The 19,392-nt window shown below is 40.8% G+C and overlaps 1 protein-coding gene across 1 annotated transcript in view; it reads right to left on the bottom strand.

Moving 5' to 3' along the window:
* Positions 1-19,392, bottom strand: part of LOC121432455 (neuroblastoma-amplified sequence) — a 309,448-nt gene that overhangs the window by 245,294 nt on the left and 44,762 nt on the right. The window contains exons 11-13 of the mRNA XM_041630447.1: positions 13,310-13,378; positions 7,660-7,788; positions 1,200-1,263 (exon numbers count right to left, since the gene is read on the bottom strand). Of these exons, the coding sequence (XP_041486381.1) occupies positions 1,200-1,263; positions 7,660-7,788; positions 13,310-13,378 (262 nt within the window). The remainder of the gene's footprint in view (positions 1-1,199; positions 1,264-7,659; positions 7,789-13,309; positions 13,379-19,392) is intronic.

The raw sequence follows: 19,392 nt of genomic DNA, 5'->3' as shown, positions 1-19,392 counted from the left end.
CTGACCTGAGCTGGAGCTCATGGACTCTGTACTAACAGCTGGGGAGCCTGCATTGGACTGAACTAGGGCTCTGCATGTGGGGGACAGTTGTGTAGCTTGGTCTGTTTGTGGGGCTTCCGGCATAGGAACCAGATGGCGCATGCACTGGCTATTTGGAGCCCGTTCCCTATGATGATATATCTTGCTCAGCCTTGAAACAGGGGGTAGGGGTTTGGTCCTGCTTCTACTTGAAAAGCCAGGCTTTGTTGACTCCCCATGGGAGGCCTTACCCTCTCTGAGGAGTGGGTGGGGGGTGGAGAGAGACAGGGAAGGGGGAACAAGAGGAAAGGAAGGAGGGTGAACTGTAGTTGGAATGTAAAATGAATTAAAACAATAAAATAAAAAAAGAAGAGAAAAATAATAAAGTTTATAAAACTTAAAATAAAACCATCTCTTGCATCTTATTCGATCATGGTATAGTAAGGGAGACTTCAACATCTGGGAAACCAAAGAAACCACAAAATCCACAGACTGAGCGTTCCTGAAGGATAAGCACACCACTAAAGAAATTAGGAAGGAAATTTTTAAAATTCCTAGAATTACATAAAAATAAAAGCACAACTTAGAATCTTTGAGATCCAGCAAAGGTGGTTTTTATTAAAATGAAAGTTTATAGCTATAAGCTTTTGCATGTGCACTCAGAGTGATCTCAGATAAACAAGAGGGAATGTTATTAAAGTCTCAGGGAAAAGAACAGCAGCAAATGCCTCCCATCATGCCAGAATTAGCCTGACACCAAATCACAATAAGGATGGACAAAAGAGAAAACTCTAAACTGAAGTTCTTAATAAAGTACTTGCAAACCAAATTCAATAGCCCATGAAAAAGGTCATATATCTAGAGCAAAAAAGTCAAAGGAGCTCTCATTTCTTTAGTTTCAATCTACTATTTAAAAATTACTTTCACTTAATAGTATATCTTGCTCACTTTACAAAACAAATTATTTCAAATATAAAAGTGTATATAAATTTAGAGAGAAAAACCTATAAACCTAGCAAACAAAGAAAAACTTAAAAAAAAAAACACATGCCTTGCTATAATTCTGTGGTAATTCCAAGGTGACGCAGGAGAGTCTAGAGGCTTTTTATATCTAAAGAATACGTAAGTGATAAAAGGGGACGTGTAAAGCTGTGACAGACATAATTCTTACACCCACTCACCTTTTATTTTCTTCCTTTTCTCAGGAGATGACCTCCAATCAGGATTAAGCTCATCGTGCCCCGGCTACATAAAAAGATTTGTGCTGAATTTATTTTAAGTCAAACATGTAAAATAAATATATAAAATAAAGAACAATATAATATATAAAATAAACAAGAAGTTCCCCAAGACCCAGGAAATTTTCTTTGTTTTTTTTTGTTTTGTTTTGTTTTGTTGTTGTTGTTTTGGGTTTTTGTTGTTGGTTTTTTTTTGGATTTTCGAGACAGGGTTTCTCCAAAGCTTTTGGTTCCTGTCCTAGAACTAGCTCTTGTAGACCAGGCCTGCCTCTGCCTCCCGAGTGTTGGGATTAAAGGCGTGCACCACCACCGCCCGGCAAGGAAATTTTCACAATTGAAAAAAAAGTGTGGAAATGAAGTTTGCCCATGCTCTCTGTTCCCCGGCATAGCAGTGAGGGGAAACAAATGTCACTGCCCTTAGTGCTCACAGGCAGGAACTGTGCCTCAATATGCATACAAGATAAGCCAGAAAGTAGACAACCAAAACAAATGAAAGCTAGACACACCGCTGGTTTATTCTATGTGCATGTCCTCACACTAGGACCATGTAATCTATGCAGATGGATATGCCGAGGGCAGGAGCACCTGGTGTTCACAAGCCACAAGGAAGCACACCCCAGGTCACCTGCTCTTAGAACTCCATGGACACAGTCTAAGGAACAACCTTGCTTCCCTTCTTTTGTATCTGTTGGAGCTCAGAACATTAACACCGCACCCCAAGGTACATCACCTTACAATGGTGACTTCGAACTGACAAACACCTAAAGCAATGTGTCTCTGACCTTCTCCTGCTCTATCCCAGCCCATTACTCTCCCCAAAAGGGAGTCACAGGAAGCAGAAATCCTCTCCCACAAGGAGGTCAGAAAATTAGGGCTCCTACTCCAAAGAGAGCCATGCATCCTACAAGGTTCTTCACCTATAATGACTCTCTTGCCACTGGGTCTAACCACACATATCTGTGGTGGAGGATGCTGACAGAAAGGCCACAAAGGATGACAGAGAGTCCATGCGGGCCTTGCCTGTGGCCTATTACTACTAGATTACAACCTTTGTGTCCAATCACATTTCTGCATGGCTGTCCTGACAGTTATCAATCATCACCCTTATTCCACTCCCACAGTTTCTGGCACCTAGTGTTTGTCAGCAGAGAAACTGACTTGCTCTAAGACCTCAGGATGAGGTGGATGAGATCCTGGAAGTACTAACAAAAACCAACAAAAAAGAGAACTAAATAAATAGGATCTGCCTACAGAACCTGTTAGACAACAGAAAACCAATATTTTTTTTCTTTCCAAATACAGCTCATTTTCCCTCCCTTGCAAGAGAAAGTCACTGATTAACAAAATGTGCTGTGCCTTTCTCTTAGGGACTGACCTTTTGTTATCCAGGTCTGTGTGGCCCTATGTACACGCACCAGGGAGGTGAAGAATCTACCTTTCTGCCCCATCTCTCTCTACTTTGTGTCTGTAAAAAGCAAATACACAGCCCTTTGCAGTACAGCAGTGGTCAAAACAGATGGTCTTCTAAGAACATGGTCATGTTGTGTTTATAGACCAACTAAATTGCCAGAATGAACTAAAACAATGTTTTCTTAGATCTAAGGATTTTATTTCCTGATTTTTTTTTAACCACTAGAATCAGTCTCAGCCTCTCACAGAACAGGAGCAATATTTCAAGTGTGTATTCACTGTACAAATATTTATTAGTGTTTAATATGCAAAGCCCAAGGAAAAGCTTCGAGTGAGATGTGCGTAGTGCTGACTCACAAGAGTCCACAGTTTAGTGAAGTTGTGAAAACAGCTGTGGGCTCTAACAAGATTAATCACACAAGCTCCCATCTTCCCACTTGTCCTTCATGGATTCATCATTTAACAAAATTAGTCTAACACCTACTCTGTATCAAAGAGAAATACAATCAAAATGAAAACAATAAGCTTCTATCTCACTTTCTACACCTACACAGATGTACAGGTTGGAAAGTAATAAAACTTCAGAGAAAAATTAAGACCAAAAACAAGATGTAAAGATATAAACATAACATATGGGAAATGTATGAAACAAAAATTATTGAAACAACTTTACTCTCTTGTAGACATGAACAAATTTAGTACAGAGATTTCCAGCCAGATGGATTTTTCACACTGACAATGAAAGCCAAAGTATTTAATCAACTCAAAACTGGATACAAAGTAAATTAGAATAGGCACTCCCATAACTATCTCTAATCATTAGTCTTCACAGAGAAAATACTCAATCACACAAAGTATATTATAAAAACTAATAAAGCGGCAAATTGCATGAAGAAAGCCCCAAATGAGCTGAATCCACAATTTTGGTAAAGAACTATAAAGAAGTACAGTGCAGTAGTAACAATGTTTTCTTCTCAGACAACAATTATAACCCGGCTATATTACATTCTGCCATATAATTGAATATCAATTCATTCATTGGGCTGTCCATTCCTTTCCTAACATAGCCAAGAGGGAGGCAAAGCTCTGCCCTGCCTGCTGGACCAGGCTCACTTGATGACTGCCAGAGGAATAAGAAAAGTCCAACTGTCCAAGTACTTGTCAGAACCAGAGAGTCCTCTTCAAAGGAAGTCCAGCGACTTTGCATACACATGCTCATCTATCTGGTAAATGACAGTACTATGCCCTCCCTGGTGGCTACTGCATTTGCACATATTCAGTGTCTGAATATGAACTGCACATCAGCGCATGTCACCCAGACAGGCTGCAAGGAGAAATCTCTTCCTCGAGTACATTATCTCATACACTAGTACTTCATTTGCTCAAACACACGTCTGTACTTCTAAATGGAAACACTGCCAGTCAAAATTCTGACGAATGAAATCTTGATTTCACCACATAGTGATAGCATATTAATTTCTTTTTGCACTCTTTTACATCTATTCAAATGGGAACTTTTGCTAAACTGATTTGCTATAAGTCCAACTGCTCTGTAAGAACCCAAGCTGCAATGTGCAAATTTAGTTCCAAGAATACTACTCCCCAATACTACAGTTACAAATCTCTCTTCCTGAGATTTTCTTTTTAATATTAAAATGTTACTTTAATTTTTTTCTCTATAATTGTCATGGCAAGACTGTGACTATCTTAAGAGACCAGACTAGCACCTACCATGTTTCTTACTGCAGAGCTCAGCAGATTTAGCATCATGGTTTTATGCTAGGGCTACCATGGTTAAAATGGAACAGTTACAGCTAATCCTTATGTTCACTATAGTGCACCAGGTTTAATACCACATAAGCTAAAGTCCCAATGCAAAATACACAAGCTAGTGTCACAGGACACAGGTGAGACTCTGACAAAGTCAGTTGTCCAAACAACAGAAAAGTTACCACCTTCACCTTTCCTAAGTGATCAATGCCCCGAGTCCTCTAGAGACCTGCAACAACACTAAGAGTTTACCAAAAAGTGACTTCGTCAATTATTTACTCTGCTCCCTGTGTTCACTAACTAGTTCTTCAATAATGAAGCCCATCTGAGGGGCAGTGATGGAACCGGTGTTCAGTCTGCAAGGTGCAAAGAAATAGAACTTGTCTCTGAGCTTTCTAAGATTACCAAGTAATGAACTGATGTAAAGCAGTAGAACCAGGAAAGAGTGATCGGGGATTTCTGACCCTGACACACTTGAACCCAACCTTTCAAATAACAGAATGCTCCTAAAGAAAGAGCATGAAGACAGTGTGAACGTGGGAGTATGCTGAGTGTCCTGGCATTCACTGCTCTAATAATGAGTTCCATCATTTTCTTAAATATGTGTTTTCCTATAAGACCTTGGAAAGAGAACAGGCATCACAGTCAGAGAGACAGAACCAGATGTTATCCTAACTACTTAGTTGGTGCATAAACTAAAACAAAGCAAATGTTCATCACATAACATTCAGTGAATTCTGTAAATGCAACGGAGCATTGTGCCCAGGCCCTACACGCTCCGCAGTTCTCCAGAGACAAGTGCACTAAGGATCCCATATGTCTGAAAAGCTGAAGCTCACGGGAACGTCTGTGATAGAATGACGCTCTAGAGCACGCAGTCAAAAGGACTGCACAGAAGCAGGTAGATGAGCACAGGAGCAAAGTGTACACTGACCACTAAGACGACAGGAAAGTGGAGAGCTTTGCATTTTGACAGCAGGATTTTCATAAAAATAAATAAATAAATAAATAAATAAATAAATAAATTCATTGTTTCCAAATTTAAACCAAAATTTCTTTTTAAGCTAAAGCCAACAGCAGCCTCAAAGGTGAGGCGGGTGTCTGTAGCATCCCTCTCTGCAGGCTGAGCACTAGAATACAAAGGGAGGAAATGGTATCACTAAGCATCAGTTGACAACAACTGATTCAGGATTAGGCTTAGCAACTGTGGCTAAACCCTGCTCCCTCAGCAAAAGGCAAAGACACTACAGCTTACACAAAGCCCACTGTGATAGCAACAGGTCCTGGTTTTCAACTGTGTGAACACAAGATCTACTATTTCTGGTTTACTTAGGTGTTCAATTGGAACCATTCTTACCAAAGCAGAAAATACTGGCATGTATTTCGAAGTATAAACTGTTAATAACATATACAACATGCAGGAGAAGAAACTGGCATGTAAACACATGTAAACAGACACAACACCCATGAGAGTAAGGAGGCCTGTGATTAGCACAGACTGGAGACCATGCTCAACCTGAGGGTGGTATGGGGAGTACTCAGTCGGAGCCACAGGAGTGAATATCTAACAGATGGGCATGGCGGCAGCCCCCACCCCTGCTGCCATACAGATACTCAGTTCAGCTGTGTCTAATGACTCACTTAGTTGATACAAACTTTTAGGCTCAAGTCATCTCTTCTATATACATCTCCATTTTGGAAAATTCATATTTCCTGCTCCATTATTTTACTTAACTACATATTTAAAGCTACAAAAATAAATCACCTACACAGTCCCAGATTTCAAGGTTTTTAAGCAAATTTAATAGTGGAACTATTAAAATTAAAGGAGGATCTGGGAGGAGTTGGAGGAGGGAAAATTATAACAAGAAGATATTGTATGAAAAAAACTATTTTCAATTTCTAAAAAGAAAATAATAAATAATATTGAAGAGTAATTAATCATAATAGGGTTGGCTTGTAACCAGCGATGAGCACATGCCATCAGGAGCACAGAGGCAAAGGAGGCCCTTCGGAATGTCAACAGACATAAGAAGCCCACTACTCAATTCCACCACTAATAGTGCATGCACTGTATGCTTGAGATTCTAGATAGAACATTAAGAGTGCTTCAAGAGCTGGTCAATATTTCTATTAAGTGAAAGAAAATAATGTAAGGAGACAAAAGCTGAGGTACCCTCACTGTCTAAAATGTCACCATTTAAAAAGATATTTCCCAAATATGGGGCACTCATGAGCCTCGCAAATGAAAGAAGCCGAGCTTTACTACCACATATAGAAAGCCAGGAAAACACGCTGCATTTGGGGGATTCTCTGAATAATTCAAAGTAGAAACTTTGTCTTGGGCTTCAGGAAACAGAAACAACAGGATGTAAATGTCAATTGCCTAAGCTCTACTCCAACCAGCAGCCAGTTCACGGCAACCTAGTGGAGGTCACGTCTAAGGCACACAGCTAATGCACTGAGCCCTCTAAGGGGCAATCCCGACAGAGCTATGCTTTCATAGGATGTACACAGTACACATCCATACATGCAGTAAAAAAAAACTATCATACACATAAAATAAAATAAATACATGTAAAACAAATTTTAAAGAATAATAATCTCTATTCTGTCCTAATACAGGGCTCCCCAAGAGTACATCTGACTTTTCCCTTTATTATATTATATCTTTAATTTATATTTCCATTATTAATATAAATTAAAATGGTTGAGTTTAGCTGATTCTAAAGAACAAACTCATCTAATTCTTAATTAGCTACCTCAAGAAAGATGAGGATAAACTATTAAAAATGCCCCATCGTTCTGCAAGGACAGAAGGCAACTGCCTTCAGACCTAAGTGAGTACAGAGCGGGGCTCCAGGATTTAGAAAGAAAAGGAACCCTTTAGCATTGAACTATCTAAAGACTTGTTAAAAGCTGGTTTGGTAGAATTTTACAATCTCCACTCTATGTTTGCTGAGCATTAAGGAGGATTACAGAGTTCGGTAGAACTCTTGGTATGTAGAGTGTGCCACGTTCCAAGTTAGAACAGATGCAGAGAACCATTCAGTTCATGACTTGTCCTTATCAGGTGATACGATGATTTGACTTAAGACTAGGGTGGGTTTCGAAAGATGAGGATAAATAATAGCTGTGTGGTTCAGAAAAACATCAACAAAATGAAATTACTATTACTATTTTCAGACCTCACCCTCGAGAGTGACCCTAACGGAGGACACACCTGCTCATCTTGACTCCAGACACCTTGTTGCTTCAGGGATGGAATGGCCCAGATGCTCAGCTTCCCTGAGAAGTGGATCGCTGCAAGGAGGCTCCCGTCTGGAGAAAGGCTCATCTTGAAGATTCCATCCTGTACGTGAACAGTGTGGTGAGAGCAGAAGACGTATGGACAGAAAGAGCGTTCAGAATTAAAACAGTACTCGGCAAGGCTACATGTTACAAGCTATTATGAGCAGCTGAGAACTCTGCCAATCTCACATCAATCAAGTACCGAGATTTCCCAGTAACTTTTACAGCTGCACTTGAATAGATTATGAATTCTTTGAAATGTACACTCATACTTGGGAGTAATGGTTAAGGGGTGTGTGGTTTTTTTCAAGGTGAAAAATTGTTTCTAAAATTGAGGCTGGGACTATAATTACAATAAGAACCAGTGTGTCACTAAAAGGGGACTATATGATTTCAATATATCTATTTCACAAAGTCATTAAACCACATGTTGGATTGATACAATTTGGTGTACCGCTCACTTACATTAAAGGACTAGCTCAAATGTCCATTGTATCTTTTCTTAACTAAAAGCACTAATTCAAGGCTTCTGCTACTGGCATCAATATTTAGAGTAGGACTTGTACCTTCTCTCAAATACTGTAATAAAACTTCAATCTTCCCTGAGACAAGGGAGCTCTGTGATGTCAAATAGAGTGCTATATTGATATTAAACTCCTCACTTTCTTCAGTTGCTTATCACCTCTGTGAAATAACTAAAAATCAGTGGTTTCCATTACCTCCACCTTTCAATTGCATAAGAGATATTAAAATAAAAGTATTGAACTCTACTGAAAGCATTCAAAATGTTTTAAATTTCTACATATTCTGAAAGAAAAAAATGTCAAATCAATAAAATGTAATTTTCTAAGTGATGCTCCTCTAACATTCCACAAATACTTGCTGAATATGACATATTGAGCAATAAATACTGCATGTCAGGTCCTGTTTTTGCACTCTGCTATCAGCAGTAAACAAAATAAACACAAATCCCTGCCCTTGGGAAGCTTGCCAGATGTTAAGGATGCAACCCTTGCCTGGCATCCACGAGACCCTTAATTTGACTTCAAGTAGTTTTAGGGCTTTTTTAAGTTTATATATTTTAGTCTAGTGTAATTTAGAATAAAGAATAAAAAAGAAGGGAGGAGGGAAGGAAAAAGGGAGGAAGGAGAGAGGGAAGGAAGGAGAAAGGAAGAGATCTTTCAAACTGAAACAGCCATCCTCAATAGCCTGATTAACAACCTGAGACAAAAGACAAAAGAGTATGAGGAATAGACAATACTTGATAAAAACACTCCAAGCCAATTCCACTCATAAATATGCATAAATCTAGTTATTATTACCATTACAGTCTTAAGACATATATACCACAAACAAAAGCTTATTATTTAGAGCCATATGGCATTTAGGCACACTAAACCATAATGTTTAAATGAACATGGAGGGCTGGATGGATGGCTCAGTGGGAAATGGTGTTGTCCACACAAGCATGAAGACTGAGTCTGAACCTCAGAACCCACCTATTAGACAGACATGGTAGAACTCATCTGCTATCCCAGGCCTCCTGCAGCAAGAAGCTCTGGGGCCAGCTAGTCAGGCATATACAGTGGGGAATAACAAAGAGATCGCTCCCTCCCTCCCTCCCTCCCTTCCTTCCCTCCTTCCTTCCCTCCCTTCCTCCCTCTCTCCCTCCTATTTTCTTAGAGACAGGATTTCTCTGTGTAACAGCTCCAGCTGTCCTATAACTTGCTTTGTAGACCAGGCTGGCCTCAAACTCACAGAGATCTGCCTTCCTCTGTCTCCCGAGTGCTGGGATTAAATGTGTGCAACACCAATGCCAGGCTGAGATCCTCTCTTAAAAGAATGCAGAGACAAGATGTGACACCCACTGTTGTCCTCTGACCTCTACACATGAACATGGAATGAGCACAGGCACAGTCACACACAGAAACATGTACACATACATGTGCTCATACATGTCATGCACACGTACCAACAAAAAGTATTGAAATTCAGATTAATTATTGGTACCATTGTGGACATGAAGAAATTAAGAGAGCTATAACAGCCACCACCACACATTAACTGAGTGTCTATAAGATGACAGTCACTGATTTAAAGTCTGACAAGTGAATACAGAAAAGAATGAACTAAATAGTAGCTATACAGTTACATAAAAAAGGGCAGATCACTTTAAAATACTCATAGCTAAAAGAAGAAAGGATTTATTTATTTTTTTTCATTTTTGATACAGATGGGGCTTGAACACCTAACCTCCTACCTCAGAATATATCTTAAAAGATAATACAACTACTGTCAAACTTAAGTGGTAAAGTAGATCATTATTCTAGAATCCATGTAACCGGAGGCCTTGACTCCTCTTGAGTATAGTACGCCTTCCTTTCTATTCCTTCAGCTTCCTCCACAGCCAGAGGTGGTAGAAAATAACAGCTTTCAAAGCCCTTCCAAGAGCAAACCTGGACATCACGTCTGGTTAACTGTATTGGACAGGTCACTCGTCTTGAGGCTTCAACTTCTTCATCAAGAAAACAGACATTACCATGCCAGTCACAGAGCTTGCTGGGGCGGCATGTGAAGTCATCCGCTAGTTACACTGTGCTCACGACAGGAAGAAACCCTTAGGTCCCCCTGTGCACCAACAGCTCTGAAATTACAGCACTGAAAATCTCCAGGCCATGAACAGAAATGTCTAGGTACAAACAAGATGACACACACAGCATTCAGATATTTTCTGGAAAGCCCTGGGTTCAGAATACTAAATTTAAAAGCCCAGACAAGTTAAAGATTTGGGGACAGTGTGTCGAAATGCAGGATCAAATTACAACGAAATTAATTGCTTCCTTCTCTCTGTTTTGCTCAGTCACAGAGGATCATGTCAGAATGAAAAAGAACGAGAGCCATCTGATGAGAATAACCAATAGCATGGGCCGAAACAATCCACAGCTTAAGTTCCAGGTGGTATGACCATAAAGAAAACAGTCTCTTTACACTAACCATACAGACCCACACCTCCTGCTAAATCAAATCAGCTGACACACACAGTTCTAATATGAGTCAGAGATGACACGGAGAAGAATCAAAAAATCAATCCCCTAGATAGGTCTTATTCCAAATATTGCTATAATTATATTATCCTAAATATAAGGATGCGGAAATGATAACAAGGAAAGCCAAAACTAAGTGCCCGAGGAGTCTCTAGCTACTGGAGCAAACAGTATGTTCCAATGGTACCACTGCCACTCCACATGCCTGTGCACATCTCACCCCTGACCAGAAGACTGATCCTTCCTTCCCTGTCTGGGAACTTCCTCACCTCAAGATTCAAACCAAGATACCCCAAGAGCTAGATGCTTCTTCCTCTGCTGCACTTCAGATGGGAATAGTGTGTGCTCTGCTCTGCCCTGCCCCATTCTGCCCTGCTTCAGGGCCTACCCTATCACACTGTGGGCTTTGAAGAGAGGCCTACACTAAACAACCTTTATTCTCAATGCTGACATTATGCTGTCTTAAAGTACACACCTACAGACTGAAAAACAGGAATCCTAAAACTCCACACTCTCTAGCACACACCTCAACAGGACTTAATTGACAACAGCAAAAGAAGCCTAGTTAAAGGAAAGAGTAAGGTCTTAGAAATCATGGAGAATACAAAGGGGAGTCAGGGAGAAAGGGAAGTGGTATCCTCAACAATAGCATGGTGCTGCAGACACAGGGAACACAGCACATTAGGACAAACAAACTTCAAGACAGAAGCCAAGTCATTTAGTCTTACATATGTTTCTTCATCTGAAAAATGAAGACAGCTCCAGGAAATAAGAAAAGAGGATGCCAACTAGAATACAGTGTAATTACACAGAGGATTAAAGATGAAAGAGACTGTAGACACCGGGCACTGTTACCGCTCAAATCTACAGACGGGATGTCCGCTCTATCCAAAGTACACGACTATGCTGAAGTCAAGGGCAAAGAAATAATTTAAGCTTAAAATATACTGGATACTAAAGTAGCAACAGAAGTCTCATTACATTCATCCTGATAATTTAGTGAAGAAATTAAGGAAATAGAAAAACAAGGCCATTTTACTCTTGCCAAGACAAAAGTATGATTTGCTGTCCCCCACAGATGGAGCCTGCTGTAAGAGTCATGCTAGGACAGCAATGTACCCACCTCCCTCAGAGGCAGCTGTTGTGTGACCATCTCTATTCAAGGGCACGGTCAAGGCCTGTGCCCGGCAGCCACACCTCTCTTGCCAATACAGTTAGTTCATCATGACTCTTCCACTGAGTCATCACCAGCCTCCCATTTGAGAATGAACTTCTGATTTTTATCAGAGAGAGAGAGAGAGAGAGAGAGAGAGAGAGAGAGAGAGAGAGATTTCTTGCCAGAATAAAATCCTCATACAATTTTGGAAGAAATCTGGAAAGATATATGGCTTCTAAGCAGAATGATTTGTTCAGACTATACTTTCATCCTTCAAGAGGACTGGATATATTCTATTTTTTTTTAATTAATACATACTAAAAATATACAAATTTTCCATAAATAGCTCTAGAAACTCCTATTGTTGCATACACCAGATGAAGGCCTAGATCATTCAAGGCTTTATAATAGTTCCCTTGATTGTCCTCTTGATCAGACAGAGAAGCATACAGGTGAGTGACAAGGACACCTCCAAATGTGTCTGCCAGGCTGTTCCAGACACAACAAGCTCATGAGGGTTCCAACTATTAAATGGTCTAAAATACTGATGGATTCGACCTTAGAACCAAGCATTGGGAATAGGTGGAACTGGGGAAGGTAGGTGACGTAGGAAGGTCATCTGACTATGTGTTACTTTCATTTGTTAATAAAGAAACTGCCCTGGCTTTTTGATAGGCTGGCCCTTAGGTGGGTGGAGGAGACCGAACAGAATTCTGGGAGGAAGAAAGCAGAGTCAGGCAGATGCCATACATCTTCTACCCAAGACAGATGGTGGTTAGACTCATGCCTATAAGCCACAGTCAAGTGGCGATACACATTAATAGAAATGGGTTAATCAAGGTGTGAGAGTTAGCCAGTAAGAGGTTAGAGCTAATAGGCCAGGCAGTGTTTGAATGAATATACTTTGTGTGTTGTTATTTTGGGTGTAAAGCTAGTCGTGCGGAAGCCAGGCGGGACGAAAAGCGGCCTGCTCGCCTCATCACTACAGGTAGGCTATGCATTCCTACCCACATACCCCCACTGATTTTGTTGAAGCAGGTTCTGCCAGTGGGGCCGGGCTGGAGGAAGCAGTGTCCTAGGCAAGGGGCCACAGAGGCTGCATGCCACGCCTCTTTCTGATACTGTTCCACTTTGCCCCTTCTCCACCCGAGGTGAGCTGCTCTACCTGTTTCCCAGCTGCCTGCAGGAACAGTCCTGCTCCGCCAGCTCCCATGAACCTGGTGGACTCAAACCTCTGAAACCATGAGCATGTCCGGCCTCTCGTGCGCCAGATATCTGGTGACAGTGACAAAGGCCTGACCAGCCAAGCATCACTCAGCTTGGACCTTAAAGGCACTCCACTGAGAGTGCCTGAAAAACAAACTTAGGCAAATTTACATTACCTGTTCTTGTCCCTGACGAGTGTAAAACTTGACACTTAACAGCTTTAATAATCCCAGTGTCTTCGGCACCTACAAAATTAAGATACATCATATAAAGAAATCTTAATGGAATGTTTTCTTTGTTACCCTTTTATCATGGAATAAAAAGCACACATTAAGTATTTTTTAAAATAGTTTTAAAAAAAAAACACTAGTGGGTCAAGGATACGCCTCAGTGAAGAAAATGAACACCGCATGATTGAGACAACATACCACAATTAAAGCAATAGAGAGTTGAGTGTAGTTACAACGTGGTCATCAAGGCCCAAGTAGCCCAGTATTAAATTGACTTTTAAAAAAATTGATAGCCTTTAATCCCAGCACTCGAGAGGCAGAGGCAGGTGGATTTCTGGGAGTTTGAGGACAGCCTGATCTTCAAAGCAAGTTCCAAGCCAGCTAAGGCTACACGGTGAGTAAAATCAACGAATGCCAATGATCTTGACAGCATTCTGATGGGGTGAGGGAGTCTACCAAGTGGGAAGGTCTAAGAAAAGTCACAATCAAATGCTTTCTTCAGTAGGTAAATAACAAGTCTAACACAGCACACGCAAATTGAAATCAAAGCATATTCTTGGCTGAGGCTAAGTTTGACATTTATCTTACTATCACTGTGAAAAAATTCAAAAGTTCCCATAGAAACTTCATTCATTTGGAACTGAATCTATTCTTCCAACATACAAGGGGAAAAATAACATTTAGAAACCAGTATTTAAAACAAGAAAAGTGATAACTATAATTTTTGGAATGGAAAAGGTGTTATTGAGAATGTAGAAAATTTGGAACCACCATGCTCTGATTTGGGAATTATCAAGTAGTACAGCCACTCTGGGAAAGTTTAGTAGATCCTCAAAACTGAAACAAAACTAAAACATGACCTACTGATTCTTTCCTAGGTGTACACTATCACTGTCCACTTTAAAACAACTGATTTTTTACTATATGAATTTCACTCCAATATTGTAATAAGCAAAATGGAAGCTAAGTATGGTGGCTCACACCTATAATACTCAGGAGGCTACAACAAGACTATCATGACTGTGAGTCTATCCTAGGCTACACAATAAGCATCAGGCCAGTCTCAGATAAGTAGGACACCTTGTCTCAAAAGCTCAAAACAAAACAAGGCAAAGGAACTAGAGAAACGGCTCACTAGTTAAGAGTGCTCACTGCTGTCACAAATGACCCAGGCTCAGTTCCCAGCACCCACATAGTAACTCATTATCACTTGCAACTCCAGTTCCAGGGGATGCAATGTCCTCTTCCGGCCCCCACAGGCACTGAACATACTCACATGCTATGCATGTAAACCCACATAGAAAAACATACATACCTATACATAAATACAACTAGAAGCAAAAGTGCTTATTATGCAGGTAAGGTTAACAATTATGCTACCAGAGCTTCCAAACCACTGAAGATCAGTGATGGCTTATCCACAAACATCCCAATATTTCCTCCAAAAACAACAGAATACACGAAGATATATAAATGAGAACCATACAATCAGTTTAACTTGAAAACAAATGATGATGATGAAGATAATAACTTCCAAAATAACTGTACATAAAGAGAGAAAAATTATCCAGTACCAGTTTGTCACATTCATTGCTCCTGCTTGGTGATGAACAAAGCAGATGGAAAAAGTACTGCAGGGCCCAAGAAGGACAACCAAGGAAAGACAGAAAAGAAGTCAAGGGTCCATCTAAGTCCAATCCAAAACTATCAGGTCCATTTGCTGCCTGATAACACTGAAAGAGTACCCATGTCATCAAGACATGGGCTAAAGGGAAAGGACAGGAGTGTCCTTAGAAGGAGCAATCTGACAGGCACACGGTTTCTTTTTTTTTTCTATTTTTTTTTCTTTTTTTGTGTGTTTTTTTATACTCTTTTTTTTTATTGAGAAAAGGAAAAAAAAAAAAACAATTTTCTGCCTCCTCCCAGCCTCTCATTTCCCTCCCCCTCCTCCCACCCTTCTCCCCCTCCTCCCACCCTTCTCCCCTTCTCCCCACTCCTCTCCCCCTCCCTCTCCAGTCCAAAGAGCAGTCAGGGTTCCCTGCCCTGTGGTAAGCCCTAGGTCCTCCCCCCTCCGTCCATATCTAGGAAGGTGAACATCCAAACTGGCTAGGCTCCCACAAAGCCTCATGAACATCGACGCAAAAATCCTCAACAAAATACTGGCAAACCGAATCCAAGAACACATTAGAAAAATTATCTATCAGGCACACGGTTTCTGAGGAAGAACAATGCGAAGGAGAGGAAGTATCTTTTGACAACAGAGGTGGACTAATAGAAGAAGCAAAGAAGGAAATGCAGTGTGCTGCAAGACAAGAGAGAAGCTTTGTTTCTGGAGCCCATAGCCCTTCCCATCAACATCGACAGAGCACCTGAGGGTCACTCTACCAATCACACAGGGAACCACTAACCCAGGAATCCTGGAAAATATTCTAGTATCATTGCAATGAACAAGAAAAAGACTCAGAAATATCTCATAGAAATTGAAAGACAAACACAAAGATTAACAAGTTCTATAAAGTTAAAAAGAAAAGGAAATCAGAAGACAAACATTCACATATGTAAACAAGGGTAGATTGCACTACGGAAAACAACTAAGAAATATAAGGAAACAAAATTATTGCTTTAAGAAAAACAATGTGCTTCAACAAGAATTTAAGGATGCAGGAAACTTTTAATTGCCCTAAGTTAAAACTCAGTAACTAAAAAGAAATTTGACAAAAGAAAATTTTAAAGGAAGGAGAATAATGAAATATTAATGGCAAAGAGTATTAGCACATCTGAAAGCACAGAGTCTGGGAGAAAGAGAAAGGATGAAGGGAGCTGTGAGAGCTCATGCTCAGGCTGCCTACACACTCAGACACTGGGAACGGGAAGGGAAACAAGCAGGAGGGAAAGGGGGAAAAGGCACAGGAAAAGGTGCTTGGCGGCAGCAGCAAAGGAAGACCCACACAGGACAGAGCTGAGCAGACAGGAGAATCTCAGGGGAAGTATTCGGATTGCACCCTCTTTTCAGAGAAAGGATTTTTAAGAAAACAATATGCTCAAAGTGCCTGCACTATTTCCACAGGATGATAAGCATTGGAAAAAGCACAACATCAATAACAAAACTTCAGGACTTTCATTCATTTCCACATTTCTTTATACAAAGTTCAGTCTTAAAACGCCAAACAGACAACAATAATTACCATGCATATTGTCATAAGAGTTTATCAACTGCCTTCAAAGAGATTGCTTCACAAGGTCCTGACAAAAGCCTCATCACCCAAGTGGCAAGAAAAGGTGTGTGGGGGGGGGGGGGGGGCTGGAATTTCAGCCTTCTAACTCCAGAGCCTACACCCATTCTATCCTCAGCTTCTGAATTCTAACTGGGCACTGTCATACTTTATTGTACACATTTGTAGAGTTAGCTATATAAGTTTTTTTATATTCCTATTACTTGGAGCAATAATTCAATGTTGAACAATGATTAAGGAAAGTCATTTAGGACACTAGCATTCATCTGGAAGTGTTGATCAATGCACATACTGAATTTTGTATAGTCGTTTTAGAGCCTGCCAGCAGCCTGTGGGAGAGGGCGCTCACTAAGCACAGCAGCCACCTCCTGATGAAAGGGACAAACGTTATAACCGCCAATGATTCTGAGGTGGGAAGGCTATGAAGAAGGGCTGCAAGGTTAGCTGCACAACACACTTGAAAGCTACTAATGGCAGCAAAATACATTTGCAGCATTTCAAGAAGTCAATCATACAGCAGGGCATTCACTCTGCAATTCAATGTTTTTCCTAACTCATTCTGTCAGTGGACAAGCAATTTTCTCTTAAGAGAAGTCAATATCAAAGCCCCTTGGGCTTGAGACAGGAAGAGTACACACAGCAGAGCACTTTTACAATACAGAACTCAAAAGGAAGCCGAGCAGAAGCGCACAAACCCAAAGGAGTCCAGGGGAAAGGTCTGCTGCCAGGTGACAGCACACAGAAAACTCCCCTCTGCAGGGCCACTTTCTATAGATGCCCTCAATGCTGCTGGACGAAAAGACTCACGGAGCCCACGTGGTCTTCCCTTGTATTCTCCACACTCATCTGTTTCTTTCCTTTTCTCACTTTTTTTTTATTATGAAAAATTTCCACCTCCTCCCCGTCTCCCATTTCCCTCCCACTCCCCCCACTTCCCCTCCCTCTCCAGTCATAAGAGAAGTCAGGGTTCCCTGTCCTGTAGGAAGTACAAGGACCTCCCCCCTCCATCCAGGTCTAGGAAGGTGTGCATCCAAACAGACTAGGCTCCCAAAAAAGCCAGTACATGCAGTAGGACCAAAACCCAGTGCCATTATCATTGGCTTTTCAGTCAGCCCTCATTGTCAGCCACATTCAGAGAGTCCGGTTTGATCACATGCTCGTTCAGTCCCAGTCCAGCTGGCCTTGGTGAGCTCCCATTAGGTCAGTCACACAGTCTCAGTGGGTGGACGCACCCCTTGCGGTCCTTTTCTCACTTTTGATGTAGAGAAATTTCAAGCTCCAGAAAAGACAACGTACTCGTTGCGCTGACCAGTCATTTACATTTTGCTACACCAGTTTGCTTTTCATACATGCAAAAGCTTCTCATATTGTAACTGAACCATCTGAAAATAAGCTGTAAGAATCATACTTGTTTTATGCAGATTTGAAGGATAAGATTTTTCCAAGATCTGCTTGATTTATGTCACATAAAACTAGAAGTTACAAAAGTCAGTGAAAAACACAGCTAATAAAAAAAAAAATTAGAGTTTAGCCGGGCGGTGGTGGCGCACGCCTCTAATCCCAGCACTCGGGAGGCAGAGGCAGGCGGATCTCTGTGAGTTCGAGACCAGCCTGGTCTACAGAGCTAGTTCCAGGACAGGCTCCAAAACCACAGAGAAACCCTGTCTCGAAAAACCAAAAAAAAAAAAAAAAAAGTTCCTACAACATGAAGTAATGTGTCCATTTCTTCAATCAATCCCACCTCAGTCTTTTCGGGGCAGATAAGATTAACAGTCAGACACACAGATAATCTGAGAGGAAATGCGATAAGGAACCAGGGCATCCGATCCAAGCTATGTCTTCCTGTCTTCCATCATTAAGCTCTATTTGGCCTAACACTCCAGGGCTGAGAAAAGGGGCTGCTAACCAACTGCCTCCTCTCTGAGCACTGAAGGGAAAATGACCAAGCAGGAAAGCAGGTAGATGGATCATAAATGGAAGAAGAAAAACCAGCATTCCATAATGGGAGCTGCAAATATTAGCTGATTTAAGGTTCGTGACACAAAAAACAGTAGGTTGGTATCATTTTGAATTATTTTGTTGGGTTAAATCACAATTATTTATTACAATGCAGGCCAAGTCTAACAATAACAATGAAGACTACTGTAACTGCTAAAGATTTCTTTTTCAAAAGCTCATCCTTCAGAATCTTTTCCAACACCTAGCCATTTGCTGGTTTGGAAGATTACTTTTAAATCAATATATTTTAAGAAAAATAACAAGACAAATACAATCACTTATGAAATTAGCATATTCCCTTATACTCTGCTTTAGTTTGCCTGTTTTATTCCTCACTTTAAAAACACGCAGCTCTCATGCATGACAGGCACACACTAAGTACAGGCTCATAACCGCCATCAAGTGCTTCTTTCACACAATTTACCCAAAAAACCAAGACACATATACGTAGAGTATGACCAACATGGTAGACATAATTAGCATTTACCGGCACCTAACTGATTTCATATTTCTGGACACACAGAAACTATTTCCAATCTTCCTTGGAGCTAGGAAGGGTCACGTGGTTAGTTTGATAAATAAGCAAAATTGGTGTCACTTTTGGGATAAGTCTGAGAAAAGTTCCACCTTTAATTCCTCTCTGCCCTTCCTAAAGCCAGCAGTAGAGACAGTGGGACCTCAAGAAGTCATAGTCCACAGATTCTCTAATCTTCAGGTATAACAAACTGCCTAGAAAAGACACAGCAGCATCAGCAGGCTTGGCCAGGAATTTTGATGTGACAAGCCACAGACATTTTA

The sequence above is a fragment of the Microtus oregoni genome, unplaced genomic scaffold (genome assembly GCF_018167655.1).
Source record: "Microtus oregoni isolate MIOR12 unplaced genomic scaffold, Mior012 000034F_ref0000314, whole genome shotgun sequence".
Classification (NCBI taxonomy): domain Eukaryota; kingdom Metazoa; phylum Chordata; class Mammalia; order Rodentia; family Cricetidae; genus Microtus; species Microtus oregoni.
This window is presented reverse-complemented; position numbering and strand designations above follow the sequence as displayed.